At 41.9% G+C, this 16417-nt stretch overlaps 1 protein-coding gene across 2 annotated transcripts in view; it reads left to right on the forward strand.

Moving 5' to 3' along the window:
• Positions 1 to 137: 137 nt before the first annotated feature.
• AP3B1 (adaptor related protein complex 3 subunit beta 1) overlaps positions 138 to 16417 on the forward strand; it is a 161013-nt gene continuing 144733 nt past the window's right edge. Inside the window, exon 1 of one of the 2 annotated variants that reach the window (XM_034073030.1) lies at positions 138 to 359. In XM_034073030.1, coding sequence (XP_033928921.1) covers positions 229 to 359 — 131 coding nt within the window. In that variant the 5' untranslated portion in view covers positions 138 to 228. Of the gene's footprint in view, positions 360 to 14621; positions 14729 to 16417 lie in introns of those variants that run through there. The other variant, XM_031042735.2, reaches the window with a different exon arrangement.

The raw sequence follows: 16417 nt of genomic DNA on the forward strand, positions 1-16417 counted from the left end.
AGTGTCCCATGGAGAAGTATGCTCACCTCCCCCGCCCCCCCTTTACCCGTCTCACCGACAGCACGTCGAAGCAGACTGGGCTCCGCCCCAGCCGGTTGGCCCCGCCTCCGGTCTCGTGACCTGCCCGCCCCGCCGTGCTGGCGCTCTCCCGACACTTCCGGGGGGGAAGGTTTGGGGTGTAGCTCGGCGGTAAGTTTGTGAGAGCTGGCTGGAAGCACCGGCAGCAGCATGTCCGGTAACGGGCTCAGCTACAGCGAGCAGGGAGGAGAGGCGGCCCCCGAGCTGTCCCAGGAGGCGGCGACCCCTACGACCCCCTCGATTCCCGCGGCCTTTGGGCTCTTCTGCAGCGACACCAAGAAGTAAGGGAGCCGGGCTGTGCCAGGGAGCGGGGTCCCTGCCTCGGGTCTGTTGGGTGCGTGGGCAGGGAGCGATCTCCTAGGCTATGCTGCCCGCTCGGGCCGTGCTGCGCTAGTGGCACCCTTGTCCTTAGGGGTCGGAGTGGGAGGAGGAGAGGGGCCTTAGGGCTCCTCCGGGGGGCAGCTGCAGAGGCCGCGGTCGGGCCCGCCCTCCCCGCTTCTACCCCGATGTGAATTCGTGGGGAAGTTGTCTTGCTTACCTTTATGGTGTGCATAGCAGAACGGGTAATCTGTGAAGTTTTTGTGTTGGCTTGTTTGAAACTGGTTAGCACTTTTTCTCTGTTTTGGTAGCTAACCACGCTGGCTTAGTTTAATTTTGCCTTCAAATGCAGCTAAAAAAAAAAAGGCGTAGAAGTGTCCGTGGGACTTGCAGTTAGGAATGTAGTTGATTACAGAGAGGCAGCCAGCTGGAAGTGGGTGTTAACAGTGCTGTGTCTTGGTCAGAAGTCAAAATAAGGAAATGGAGGAGGAAAAGCCAACCGAAGTGGATTGGCACAAAGAGCCTTCAGCTCCTTAAAGAAGTGAGTTGGAAAGCGTAAAAAAAAATAGTGTCTAAATGGAAGGATCAAGAGGGCTGCTAAGCTGGAATTGTATCCTACAGCAAATTGGAAATCTATTCCAAGAGCAACCAATAAAAAGCGCCATAAACCAAGGTCTCATGTACATTAGAAAATCAATCACTACCTCTTCACTTTGATTGTTCTGCACAAAAAGAACATCCATGCTCTAGAAACCTCGACTGATGTGTTTATTTTTGGGCCACACCAGAGTAAATCACAATGACGTGAGGCTTCTGGCACTCTGATGCTTAGCTCTGTGAGGCAGCAGCTGATAGGCCTCCTCAGTTTGCGAGTAGTCACATTTCTGTTTCTCTGCCATTACACTAAATACTTTTTCATTCTGCTGCAGTTAAAATTTCTGCCGCTCTAGTGTGGATGCCTCTCTGCTAACACGTGTTGTAGCTCATTTGTTGTTTGCACGCTTCCTTTCCTGTCCCCTTCCACAGAAGCAACTTTGGCCTTTCGTCTCTTAACTGCTGCTTCTTTTCCACAGAGGGCTGAGCCCCAATCATTGGTCATGTCGTAATTAGTTACATATCTCATTTAATCCTTCTTGTTGAAGTCCAAGTTATCCATAATGCAGACTTCTGTGGGTAAACTGAGTATGATTGGATAGCTGAGGAACAGACACTGTACAGGGAAGATTATGAAATTTGGGTAGTGTGAAAAAGGCTGGTTATTGTTAGAAAAGCAGACTGTTGCTGTGTATTTGGAAAATGCACTAGCCATTTATCAAGCATGTGGCATGTATGTCGTATAGTCCATGCTGGTAATAGCCTGAAAACTCCTTACTGAAAAACAAACAAATTTTGTTTTCCTTAGAGCCAAAATGAAAATCTTAAAACAGGGAATGTAGCTCAGATGGAGAACAAAATAAAAGTACTGTTTTGGCTTTTCAGGGTTTGTTTGCTGATCTCTTAGTTGTCACTCAACTCTGTTGAATATGATCATTGATATGCTTATGTCCCATATCATTGTGAGTTTTCAGTGCTTGGCAAATTTTTTTTGATGCTGAGTAAGGGGGATTCCTCCTTAGACCTACTGATGATACAAGAAGTACTCTTCCTTCGAAGATGGGCAGATATATAACATACGGCCCAGAATGTTGTTGCAGTAACTGTTGGACTAAAGGCCTGTACCTTCTTGTTGCCAGTGATTTTGAACAATATCATGTGACTAAAGTGTAAATATCAAGATATCACTGTAAATGCTTTCTTTAAAAAAAATCCAGTCTCTTTTCTTTGTTGTCTGTTTTTTGTTTGTCATGAAGAGGAATTATGCCAAAATACTTCTGAAATAAGCAAATTCTTTATTAGGATAGACTGTCTTCAAGTCTTGCAGCATGAATTGTACGGAACAGCCTATGACAGTTTGCATACAGAAGCACAAGTTAATACCAGTAGGCTTAAATCTGAAGTCTGCAGTTGACTATTATTTGGCCTAGCTTTTGCTCTCAGCATTTCAATAGAAATACTCAGCTGAAGTATCATCTAAAAATTCTGAGCATCCCTTGGTATCAAAAGCTGATGTGTCTTATTATCCTTCTAAAGCTGCCTTTTTTTACCTTTGGCAATTCTGTGACTCATTCCTTCACTTTCAATTACAAAAAGAACCTTTAGTTCAGTTAATGCACATAGTATTTTCTTGACATGTTAGTGTTGTGGTTTGGTTGGGGCACATGCTATCAGTATTGAAAAGATCTCAATGTCTTGAAACTTCTGTTGTGGTAACATCTTAAACATGACTAAGGGGAAAGTTTGACTGTTAGAAGATCAGTGAAGATGAAATAGTCACTGAAATAAGTAGTTATCTTGGTATAAACAAGGTGCAAATAGTATGTTTTGCATTAGTTAATATATTGTATATATGTGATATAGTAAAAAAAAATTGAAAACAGCTTTGGTCTACTTCTATAACGTAATTGTGTGAATACCTAGAACAAAAGAAGTGAGGAAGGAAGCTTGTTCTAAACTGTTATATAAATTGCTATAAGTAAAACATACAGATAAACTGTTTCCTTGCTGATTTTGACTAAACTGAAACTGTTTTTGATTTTCTTAACAAATGTATGAGACTGGGTCTAGGTTTTTTTGTGAGTATTGAATCCTAACTAAAGAGGCAATTTACATATTTGGTATGTATTGCTTTCAAAAAGCATTTTGGTTAGTTCAGTCCCTTTAAATGCATTAGAGATGGACCTCGTGTTCAAAGGGTAGAAATTTTGTGTTCATTCTGTTAAAAATCTCTAACTGAATAATTAAGAGATCTTTTATGCCTGAGATGGGTTAGCTTTAATCTTCTTGTGTGGAATAGGCCCCATTACATGGCTGGAGATGCTGGTTCCTCTCCTTCCCTGCTCCCTCTTCCATGCTTGTCACATGAGCTGACAGGATGCTACTCCTTTGTACAACTTGTTTAGTTAAATGTTAGGGATTTCTTTGTGTGTCCAGGTAGGTAGTCTGATACTTGCCTGTGAACTAGTTACATCCCAGCCATAGGTCACTCTAGGAGCTCCAGGATGTACATCATTCACATACCCAACATGTTTGAGAAAGCAGAAAAAGGGTCAGGTTGTGGGCCACTGGCATAGTGGAAGTGGTCTGCAGATCAGTCTTTGTCCATAACAAGAGTTTTCAGCAGAAAACTGGTAAGAGCTAAAGGGTCATGTAAATCTTACAGGCAAGCTGAATCCAGCCTATGGACCTCTGGGTATTTATGGTCTTGATTGATGGGTTTAGTGAGATAAGCACTGCCTACTTGGAAAACTGTCAAAATCACCTGTATAGTGTACAGAGATACTGTTTGATGCACATCACCTGAGTTAATAAGATATTTATAGTTACAGTATGTACTCCTGCTCTGTGTAGAGGCATGAAAAATCCTAGCCACCTTCCAACTTTAAAGAAGACCTGGAGATATAATTAGTAACAATCCATGTTAATGGCATACTTTATTGTGCAGCTATTATTGCCTAAAGTTAATTGCAGGTAGACAGAGGATTTTAATCTACATTACATTCTTTTAAAAAAATCACTTGTATGTAGTATTAAAATACAATAATGCGATATTTTTTTTTATTTGAACAATATAATTTCTAAGATAAAACTAGCTACTGCTGTATCTAAGCCAAATGTAAAGCTTTACAGATGAACCACAGGAGTAACGTGAGTAGGTATCAGTTGATAAGTACAATATTGAGGCAGATTGCAAAATTTATAAGCTGCATTTTCAACTTTACTGATTTGCATTTTTAAACTGTATTCCTGCCAAGCAAAATACATTTGTAATTTATTAGACTTTTTTCCTGCAGATCTGGCGTATATATATTCTGTTGAGCCATTCATCAGAAAACTCGGCAGGGCTGCAGACCCATTTTTTCTGCTGAAATTGTCAAGCCTGTTGTGCAGAGAACTGATCTAAGGTGGTGATTTCATTAAGGTACTCATTCCCCAATGCTCTGTGCAGAAGACTTTTCCAACTTCATCAGAGCTACAAACTTGCTTTCAACAGCTGCCAAAGATGTTCTTCGAGTCTTAAATTGATCCAGTTTTGCCTTGGCATATCCCATTCGATTGATCATGAAAAGCTTGTACATAGACTGCCATTTGTGAAATTCTTGGAGGAAACTACAGCCCTAATATTCAAACTTGATGCATCCGCTAGCTCGCTGGCACAACTACTTTCTTTTCCCATCTGTTATAATGGCGCTATGCCCACTAATATGGTGATATGCCAGTTTCGGTAGGATGTACAAGCCGGCAAAGATGAATAGTTTGGATGAACTGATGACTCTACAAGATAAAATCTAAACCCTGTAGTCATTACCAGGATAGGAGCTAAATACAGTGTATGAACATGGGTGCAGAGTATTTCTCCAGCTGAAATCAGTCAAATCAGATGTGAAGTGACATACAGTGAATATATTGTTAAATATATTTTATGCTCTTGGCACATATGAGGATGCAAGCAATAAACTGTTGATTTGGTGTGATTCTCCTTAATGTAGTCATTAAAATTTTTTGAGGCTTTTTTATCCCCTCAGGCAAGTTTTATAGCTTAAGGTCTTTGCTGTAGTGGCTGCATATCTGCTAAGTTGTCCCATACTTGCCTTAGGTACTTGCTTAGACCCTGCATCCGGCATGGCGTTAGTAATGCATTTCTGTAATGTTATAACATAAGACTGACGCAAGAAATTTCAGATTTTCTTAGTTCTCCTTTTTCAACATTGTCCTTGTCTATGACACTCTGAGTTTCTTTTTTTTACCTTGAAAAACTGGAATTATTTTGGCATATAAAGATTTTTTTTGAGTGTCCTTCTGAAATGTGAACAGCATTGTAATGCTCTTCAGTAGTGTTTCTGAAATGTTGTCTACATATATGTAAATATACTAACCCTGTTGTAAGTCCCAGCACATCTTTGTGGTGGTATCTTTGAAAGAAGTGTCTTCCCACTGTTTTCAGGAGAGCTGAATCTCACCTTGTCCTCTAATCCCTCCACAGCTATCAAATGCTGCAGAGTGATCTGCAAGTGTCTACAAATTCTGATGACTGGCCTCAAGATAGGCTGTAAATTGACACAACCACTTACAGGGCAGCACCACTTAATATGCCCCCTTTTCAGCCTTCGGGAAACTGATTTCTGCCACCAAGGAAGATTTTTATCTTGCAGAAGCTTTTCTGCAGCATTGGAGGTGTGAGTAGTAGCACAAGTCATAAGTGGTGGGATTGCAAGATTTGTATTTTTCATCCTTTCATTCATCCTTTGTTGCTGGGTGAAGTAGTGTCTGTAACTACTGGCAATGTATAATCTTTGAGTAATTGTGTAATTTCCTTTCCAGAAATGGTTTCAAACTGCTTTGTCACACTAGCTACCATCTGCTTACAGCTTTTAAAATGTATTTAGTTACATATCTGCATGATGTTGGTCATAGCAGCAACTGAGAGGTGTTCACGCACCAAGTTGCTCAAACATTGTTCAGGTACTATAGTTTCACAGCAGGGAACTGGGAAGGTACTTCAGATTGCTACTGGTGCTGTCAGGAAAAAGCGGTGGGTCATAGTGGTAGGGGACCCTGCTTTGAAGGGAACAGAGGCACCCATCTGTCGACCTGAGGCACTCTCAAGGGAGGGGTGTTGCCTACGAGGGCACGGATCAGGGATGTTGCAGAGAGGCTGCCTGGTCTAGTAATTCCCACGGACTGTTACCCACTTCTAGTGATCCATGTGGGTGCTAGGGTTATAGATAGCAGTAGCCTGCAGAACATAAAGGACTACAGAGCCCTGGGAGAGGTGGTTAGGGGATCTGGAGCTCAGATAGTCTTTTCGACAATTCTGCAGGATAAAGGGGAGGACCTTAAAAAGGTTAGGTGGATTTGCCAGGTTAATAAATGGTTAGAACAGTGGTGCCATAGTCAGGGGTTTGGGTATCTAGAATATGGGACTCAATTTAGTAGGCCAGGTCTACTGGGGCCTGTGGAGCTGGTCAGACAATGAAGGGGAAGAGCGGTTTTGGTAGGCGGCTTCCCAGACTGGTCAAGAAAGCTTTAAACTAGATGTACTGAGGGAGGGGGCAGCATTCCATCCCAACACACCCAGTCAGTTGCCAGCACCTATAATAAATGCTCGGAGCACTGTAGAGATATTCAAGCTGCTCCAGGCAATGAGCCGGCTTCATTTGGAGCTCAGCTCAGATGCCTCTATACAAATGCCCATAGCATGGGGAACAAACAAGAGGAATTAGAGATGTGGGCACATCTACAGGGGTATAATATAATAGGTATCACAGAAACATGGTGGAATGGCTCCTGTGACTGGAGTGTTGGAATGGAAGGTTACAGGCTCTTTAGAAAAGGCAGGCCTGGCAGATGGGGAGGGGGAGTTGCTTTTTATGTTAGGGATAGGCTGGAGAGTATGGAACTCTGTCTGGGGATAAGTGATCAGTTAACAGAGAGTTTGTGGGTCAGGGTTAAAGGGAGAACAGCTTTGGGAGACAGTGCTGTGGGGATCTGTTACAGGCCTCCTGATCAAGAGGAACCTGTGGATGAAGAACTCTACAGACAGATAGGAACAGCCTCATGCTCACAGGCCCTTGTTCCCATGGGGGACTTCAACCACCCTGACATCTGTTGGAGGGACGGTACAGCCTGGCACAAGCAATCCAGGAGGTTCCTCTGTTGTGTGGAAGACAACTTCCTTCTGCAAGTAATAGAGGGATTGACAGGGAGAGGTGCCCTGCTTGACCTCGTGCTCACCAACAGGGAAAGGCTTGTTGGAAATGTGACTCTTCAGGTCAGACTTGGTTGTAGTAATCACGAGATGGTTGAATTCGAGGTCCTCAGGACAGTGAGAAGAGCGTGCAGTAAGCTCACTGCCCTGGACTTCAAGAGAGCAGACTTCAGCCTCTTCAGGAACCTACTTAGCATGGTTCCATGGGATATAGCCCTAGAGGGCAGGGGGGCCAAGACTGTTGGTTGATATTCAAGGATCACCTGCTACAAGCTCAGGAGTGTTGCATCCCAACTAGAAAGAAGTGCAGCAGGAGGGCCAGGAGACCTTGGATAGAGAAGGAGCTGCTGAGGAAACTTCCAAGGAAAAAAATAGGCTTGTAAAAGGTGGAAGCAAGGACAGGTGGCCTGGGAAGAATACAGGGATGTTGTCTGGGAAACTAGGGACCAGGTTAGGAAAGCTAAGGCTCAGTTAGAATTAAACTTGGCTAGGGATATTAAAGATAACAGGAAGGGATTCTATAGGTATGTAGTGAATAAAAGACAGACTAGGGACAACATAGGCCCCCTACGGAAGCTACTGGGAGAACTGGCTACCTTCGTTTTGGAGAAGGTTGAGGTTCTGAATGACTTCTTTGCCTCAGTTTTCACTGGCAAAGGCTCTGACCACACCACCCACATCTTGGAAGGCAGATGCAAGGACTATGAGAATGAAGACCTTGGGCCTACTGTAGGAGAGGATCTACTTCAAGAGCATCTTAAAAACCTGAATGTGCAGAAGTCCATGGGACCTGATGAAATCTGTCTTTGGGTCCTGAAGCAGCTGGAGAATGAAGTTGCTAAGCCACTGTCCATCATATTTGAAAAATCATGGCAGACAGGTGAAGTTCCTGACGACTGGAAAAAGGGAAATATAACCCCCATTTTCAAGAAGGGGAAAATGGATGACCAAGGGAACTACAGACCTGTCAGTCTCACCTCTGTGCCTCACAAAATCTTGGAGCATATTCTCCTAGAAGGCACATGAAAAGCAACAAGGTGCTTGGTGACAGCCAGCATGGCTTCACTAAGGGGAAATCCTGCCTGACCAATTTGGTGGCCTTCTATGATGGGGCTACAGAACTGATGGACAGGGGCAGAGCAGTGGATGTCATCTACCTGGACTTGTGCAATGCATTTTACACCGTCCCACACGACATCCTTGTCTCTAAATTGGAGAGACATCAATTTGATAGGTGGAACACTCGGTGGATAAAGAACCGGCTGGATGGCAGCATGCAAAGAGTTGTAGTCAATGGCTCAATGGCCGGCTGGAGACCAGTAATGAGTGGTGATCCCCAGGGATCGGTGTTGGGACCGGTCTTGTCCAACATCTTTGTCGCTGACATGGACAATGGAATTGAGTGTGCCCTCAGCAAGTTTGCTGATGACACCAAGCTGTGTGGTTCGACTCATACACTGGAGGGAAGGAATGCCATCCAGAGGGACCTTGACACACTTGCGAGGTGGGCTGGTGCCAACCTCATGAAGTTTAACCATGACAAGTGCAAGGTCCTACACCTGGATCAGAGCAATCCCAGGCACAGCTACAGGTTGGGGAAAGAAGAGATTCAGAGCAGCCCTGTGGAGAAGGACTTGGGGGTGTTGGTTGATAAGAAAATGGGCATGAGCCGGCTGCAGTGTGCACTCGCAGCCCAGAAAGCCAACCGTATCCTGGGCTGCATCAAAAGAAGCATGACCAGCAGGTCAAAGGGGGTGATCCTGCCCCTCTACTCTGCTCTTGTGAGACCTCACCTGGAGTATTGTGTGCAGTTCTGGTGTCCTCAGCATGGAAAGAACACGGAACTGTTAGAACAAGTCCAGAGGAGGGCCACGAGGATGATCAGGGGACTGGAGCACCTCCCATATGAAGACAGGCTGAGAAAGTTGGGGCTGTTCAGCCTGGAGAAGGCTGCATGGAGACCTCATAGCAGCCTTCCAGTATCTGAGGGGGGCCCACAGGGATGCTAGGGAGGGACTCTTCATTAGGGACTGTAGTGATAGGACAATGGGTAACAGATTAAAACTTGACAGGGGAAGTTTAGATTGGATATAAGGAAGATATTCTTTACTGTAAGGGTGCTGAAACACTGGAATGGGTTGCCCAAGGAAGTTGTGAATGCTCCATCCCTGTTGGTGTTCAAGACCAGGTTGGCCAGAGCCTTGGGTGACATGGTTTAGTGTGAGGTGTCCCCACCCATGACAGGGGGTTTGGAACTAGATGATGTTAAGTGCTTTCCAACCCTAACTATTCTATGATTCTACTTTTTTCAGCTTTAACTTTATGATTTTCTGTGTGTTTCCTCACTGAGAATGATAACACTACCTAAACCATCCATGGCAAGTGCTTTGAGAAACTGGTGGAAAAGTAATCATTAAATGAATTAAGTTCTTTTGTTTGCCAGACTATAACCAGCCTTTTTCTTCTCTGGGCTCTCGGCTTTACAGGATACTGTGGTTATTCTGATTTTCTTCATATCTCTGCTGTCTGTCCTTTGATACAGTTGTATTTACTCTTTGGGTACTGTACTTTTTTCTTGGATCGAAAAACAGGGGTGGCTGAAAAGGAAATAGATATTTTTTTTTTTACCTGAATTGTTCTATAAACCACGGTACAGCTACACTGAAAGACAAATGATTTGAGTCTCCCTTGAAATAATAGTTAAATCCCATGTTATTGTGAATTGGCAAGTGTTGTAGTGGGAGAGGATAGCAATACTGAATAGCACCACAAGATGTCATTCGAACAGTTTGTGGAATAGAATGAAACTGTGAAACAGATTTCTTAATTTCCTGCTATAGGAAGACCCCAAATCAACAGCAGAATAAACTCAAATTGCAGCATGCATTCTCTGCTGTTCTAACTTCCATGTTACATGACTGAAAACAGTTTACAGTTCCTCTAAAGACTGTGAAGTTCAAAATTGTTTAGAGTTTACATAATAGCCTGAGCTAGAATAAGCCAGTTTGTTTTAGGGATTTTGCAATGCCAAACTTTTGCCCCTCTCCCTCCCATTTTGTAGGGGGACACAGGACCTTCAATAGGACTTCATTGCTACTCACGTGTCAAGACCAAAGGTTAAACTGGTCTGTCAGTATGGACTTTCTGCTTCAAACCTGGTAGTGTTCGCAGTATTTTGAACTTCATCTTGGAACACTTTGCTGTGTTGCAGGTAGAAAAAAAGTCAATCTTAGTATGTGTGGTTAGAAAAGTATGTCATCCAGACTGAAGTTTCCTAAAGACTTTGAACACAAGAACAGTGCAAGTTACACAGAATCACAAGGGTTGGAAGGGACCTCAAAAGATCATCTAGTCCAACCCCCCTGCAAGAGCAGGGTAACCTAGAGTACATCACACAGGAACTTGCCCAGGTGGGCCTTGAATATCTCCAATGTAGGAGACTCCACAACCCCCCTGGGCAACCTGTTCCAGTGCTCTGTCACTCTTACAGTAAAGAAGTTCTTCCTGATGTTAACGTGGAACCTCCTATGCTCCAGTTTACACCCATTGTCCCTTGTCCTGTCACTGGATATCACTGAAAAAAGCCTAGCTCCATCATCCTGACACTCACCCTTTACATATTTGTAAACACTGATGAGGTCACCCCTCAGTCTCCTCCAAGCTAAAGAGACCCAGCTCCCTCAGCCTCTCCTCATAAGGGAGGTGTTCCACTCCCTTCATCATCTTTGTGGCTCTGCGCTGGACTCTTTCAGACAAAGTTGTTAACTTGTAACAGAACGTATGAAGTGGATAGAGAACTTAAAACAAGAATCACATTATTAAAATTCTATCAAATGGGACTTTTTGTAACTTTTGTTTTTTTTTTATAACAGGTGGTTCCATAATACCAGAACAGGTGAAGCTTGCTTCCTCCCCTGTGGTGAATTTGTTTTGCCATTTCCTATATCTTATATTTCAGTAACACAGTGCTGCCTTGTATGTGAAGAGCCTTGGTCTTGCCACGAGTTTATTTGTTTAAAAGTCCTTGCCCTTTCTTAGGGGTGATTAAAACTGTTCCTGGCTCAGGGGCATACAGATGACATGGGGGGTGATAAATTCTCATTTCATAGAACAGCAGTCTGATCAATTTGCAGGATTAAATATTTTGTGCTAAAGAATTATTGTTGCATTGCTAGCTGGGCTTCAGTTGCAATTTTGATACCTGTGAAACTTCTGCTTTTTATAAAGGAAGGTTTATGATTAGCACGTGACTTCTGTCAGTAGCTGGGTATATTATAAGTATCACAAATGCTGATGATTCATGGGTTTCATCTTATGCCATTGCTAAAAAGAATAGGGAATAAATGTTTATTTTATCAGGGAGGCTCTTAACAATATTTCAGAGTATATAGATGTAGTGGAAAATAATGTGCCACAGATTACGGATTAGTATTTTAGTACAATTTAGTGCAATGTTTACAATTTAGTACAGTTAAATTTAGTACAATTAAAGACTTCCTATGAGAAAGTAACAGGGAGAGGCCTGGATTTGTCACCGACATAGCTGGTTTAAACTTCAGTTACATACAGTTGTGCGTTCTTCTTTTGTTTTTGGTAAAAGTGGGTGATATTGCTGAGCAGAATCTGAAATCCTAGTCCTTAATTTGAGCAAGTTACCAGTTCTAGTGACCAAATGTGTGCTAACAAGAGCATGACGTATTCAGAGTTATTCTGTATTTGCTGTTTGCTGTAATCAGCTTGGAGAATAATGGTCAGACTCCTCTCTGGCATAAGGCTTCAGGCTGTTAAACAGTTTGGCAGTATGTTCTCTTGACTAATTCCTGGGGTTTTCATGGCTTGTTTTTTTTCTTCCCCTCCTTTCTCTTATTTTGGGGCATTAGGATGGGATTTCTTGAACATTTTTTTCTTTTTAGTGGCAGGAGAGTAAGGGGAGCATGAAATGGAATGAGAACTAGAGAAATGTAAGTGGTGTTTGTTTACTTTCTTACAGCAACATCTATAAGATTAGTCTTACTGGGTATGCCTGTCATAGGTCCTATGATATCCATACCTCTATCATATACCAAAAAGGTGCAGAGGTATGTGAAGAAACCAGTGCTTTGAGGTAGAAAATTAGTATCTGTCTGAAAAGCTACCATCATAAATTATCAAAACGTAGAAAAAAAAGTTAGAAATTATCTTCCTCTACTAAACATTTGACCAGTGATTTAAAGAGAATGTATTATTCTGGATGTGTTTTCTGATGTCCATTGTGTGTCATTGTGGGTTTGTAATGTGTGATACTTGTTATTGGAGAAAGTTAGGTGATAAATTTGCATTTCTAATTTACATTTCCTTAGCTTTCAGATTATTATACTGAGGCATACAAACCTGTGTGGTAAATATGTGGAATCAGTACTCAGCTGCCTTTATAATATTTGGCTAACTGCCTTTTTTGGTACATGCCATGCAAATAATACTGTATTTCATAGGCTGTTCTTGTTGTATACAGGTATAATATTTGTAGCTATAGTCCAGTGCTTTCAGCTGGCAACTTTTTAATAGTTAGGGCATATCATATAGAGGTTAAGACACTAGACTGCGTCTTAGGAACCTGGGGCAAACTCATTACATCCTTGGTTATGGCAGTGGGCAAAGAGGTGGGAGTGTTTTTGTTTTTTCTTTTTCCACTCAGAAAGTCACTTCATCTCTTCTTACTGCTAGGAAAAATGGGCTTGGAGACAGTATGTTTACTCTTACAAATTGTAGTGGTTTTATTTTGTTTGTTCTGGGGTTCTTCTGTTGGGGTTCTTCTTTTGTTGGGGTTTTTTAACCTACTGTTTTTGGGACCTTTAAGGGCCTGTTCCATATGACTTGCTATTATTTGTAAACTGTCAGATTGGGCTTCCTTAAGTCTGATTTTCCTGCTGAAGTAACAAAGCTTATATTTTCATCATAGAATCATATTACTATAGAATAGTTAGGGTTGGAAAGCACCTTAACATCATCTAGTTCTAAACCCCCTGCCATGGGCAGGGACACCTCACACTAAACCATGTTACCCAAGGTTCTGGCCAACAACGCCTTGGACACCACCAGGGATGGAGCATTCACAACTTCCTTGGGCAACCCATTCCAGTGCCTCACCAGCCTAACAGGAAAGAATTTCTTCCTTATATCCAATCTACACTTCCCCTGTTTTAAGTTTTAACCTCTTACCCATTGTCCTGTCACTACAGTCCTTAATGAACAGTCCATCCCCAGCATCCCTATAGCCCCCCTTCAGGTACTGGAAAGCTACTACGAGGTCTCCATGCAGCCTTCTCTTCTCCAGGCTGAACAGCCCCAACTTTCTCAGCCTGTCTTCATATGGGAGGTGCTCCAACCCCCTGATCATCTTTGTGGCCCTCCTCTGGACTTGTTCTAACAGTTCCATGTTCTTTCCATGCTGAGGACACCAGAACTGTACATAGTACTGCAAGTGAGGTCTCATGAGAGCAGAGTAGAGGGGCAGGATTGCCTCCTTTGACCTGCTGGTCACGCTCCTTTTGATGCAGCCCAGGATACAGTTGGCTTTCTGGGCTGCGAGCACACACTGCTGGCTCGTTCATTTTCTCATCAACCAACACCCCCAAGTCCTTCTCTGCAGGCCTGCTCTGAATCTCTCCTCTGCCCAACCTGTAGCTGTACCTGGGATTGCTCTGATCCAGGTGTAGGACCTTGCACTTGTCATAGTTAAACTTCATGAGGCTGGCATCAGCCCACTTTACAAGCTGTAATATGTACATAACAGTGTAAGGCTAGAAGTACTCTCAAAGTTTTCGCTGGGGGGGGGGCAAAGGTATTGAAGCAGCTGGATGGCTGCTTGTGCTTTTTTGAGCTCCTGGCAAGTAGTAATAAGTTATAAAGGAATTATTTGTCTTACATTGTGTACTGAAGAACTTTCCCTTCAGAATAACTAATCATTACAGAAACATAAACAGCAGCGTGAGGCATGCATTTATGTTTTCTGTTAGCAGGATTTTACTTAAGGATTCAAACTCTTAATTCTCCTTAATTCTCAGAAGATGAAATTATTTTTTTTACTGTACAATCAACTATATTATGAAAGACTGAAATGCATTTTCTTTCCCCATTGTTCATTGAGGCTGCTGATAAGAGTGCTTTCGGAGGGAAATGACCTTTGAAATCTGTGTATGATATTTGTTTCTAGAAGTTAACACAGCAAGGGAGTGGGTATCCTGTTACTTAAGATTTTCTTTCTTTGAGCAGGCCTCAGTCTCAGCAGGCAAGCTTTGAGTGCAGTCACTTTTTTCTTTTCTTTTTTTTTCTTTTTTTGTTCTTTTTTCTCCTTTTTAAAAATACTTTGCTTAAAAGAATGGAACGGAATTCTACAATGCTGGGTAAAATAATGGAGGTGTCTTGCACTATGAAGTCTGCTCTTAAAGGGCGAAACTTTGAGGTTACACTGAAACCATATCTAAGTGTAGAAGAACAAAGGCTTGCTGCTGCTGATCCGTATGAGCCTATGGAGCAATATTTTACTCTGTAAGTATCTCTGCCAAGTAACTCTAAGTAACACTGCTTGCTAATCCTGGATTATACTTGGCTTGAGAAGATTAAAAAGAAAAGTACATCAGTTCTTGATGTATACATTTGGAAACTAATTGGTAAGTGAACTTGAATGATTTTTCTGTATTTCTCCCTCTCCCCACCCAATCTCTTAGGAAAGCAAATCTGACTGAAAGCAAGGTTTTGTGCCTTAACCTGTCTGGTTTGTGTTTCCCCTCTTGACATTTGAGAATGCTTTAATTTGAAATATATGGTAGATTACATTCTACAAGCAGGTAGAAGTTCATTTCATAACTAAATACTTTTTTTTTTGTGTTCACATATTAAATTCACCTTTTCCTTTGTGTTTGTTACACTTGTAACTTGCACTCATCCTGGAATTACTGCCTGCTTTTTTTTCTCAACTTCTTGGAAGTAGTCTTTAGCATCTCGAATCTTGTGCTGTGTAGCTTCCTCCACTTTGGCTACTTGATCCTGAAGTTCAAATTATTATTTCCACAATTTCTACTTTCTAATGTGAAAATTTTGCTGACACATTCTTATTTTTTCATGTTAACTTTTTTTGTTAATTTTTTCCTTTGGTAAATATATTCCTATATAAGGTATTCCAGATCTTAAGCAGGGGCTGCAGTGTCTTATTCATGCAACACTTGTTGATTCTTTAGCCAGATACTAATTTTTTTGAAAAGTAGTTGCTTTATTGGTTGTGCCAATGAACTGAAGCATCCTCTTACCAATGATATGAGAATTAGGTGATCACAATTTAGTAATAATGTCCTGTGCTTTAGCTTTTACTGATGTCTTTCTCTCAGTTTGAGTCTAAATATGTGAAATAGTAGTAGGAAATGGGAAGTAAGAGTATAGGACTAGAAGCAACTGTCTAAATCAAGTCCAGTCTTCTGCTAACTTTGATAACTGTATTGTATAGGTTCTCTCACAGTTTAAGCTTTAAAGGTAAGGATTGAGATTTAAGCAGAAGGCATTAGAAGTATCTGAAATTTCTATATACAACTGGAGCAAAGTCTCAGCCAAGCTGCCTCCAGCTGATGTGAAAGAACTGAGACTTACTTGGTATCCTTTGAGCAACAGATGGACAGAAACTGTAAGCAAAGTAAGCTATCTGTGTGTTCAGGAACAATGGGAAGGAAGGGAACTGCCAAAAATTAAGCCAAATGCTTCAAATTATTTTCTTTTAAAAATAATACTTAAGTACTTTAAGATGTCAAGTGAAGCCAGTATTTACAACAAGCCATCTGTATTGAGTTGGTTATTTCATTGAAGAAGCAGTTAAATTTCAGTTGGAAGTTTGATGCAGTTATCTGCATCCTGAATTTTACATGGTTTTATTCTGACTTTTTAGGAAAAATTTTTTGTTTTGTTTTGTTTTTTTTGGTTGGCTTCCTCCCTGCCTCTGTCATGTTTGTGGTTCTTAATTTCATGGATGTATAGTGAAGTGCGTGGGCAATGTAGATTTCTTGTGGAGGGGTACAGAACAGATGCAGTACTGGCTCTGAAGATATGAAAGGTATCTCTGTTAAATAGAGTGACTCTGTCCCTTTCAAGTAGAAAAATGCTATTTAAAGGTTTATGAAGGAATGGTCGGCAACATTTTGTCTCATTGTGACTAATTCTGGCTTTGCCTTAAGCCTCTTTTTCTTCCCCATA

Source organism: Melopsittacus undulatus, chromosome Z (assembly GCF_012275295.1).
Source record: "Melopsittacus undulatus isolate bMelUnd1 chromosome Z, bMelUnd1.mat.Z, whole genome shotgun sequence".
Classification (NCBI taxonomy): Eukaryota; Metazoa; Chordata; class Aves; order Psittaciformes; family Psittaculidae; genus Melopsittacus; species Melopsittacus undulatus.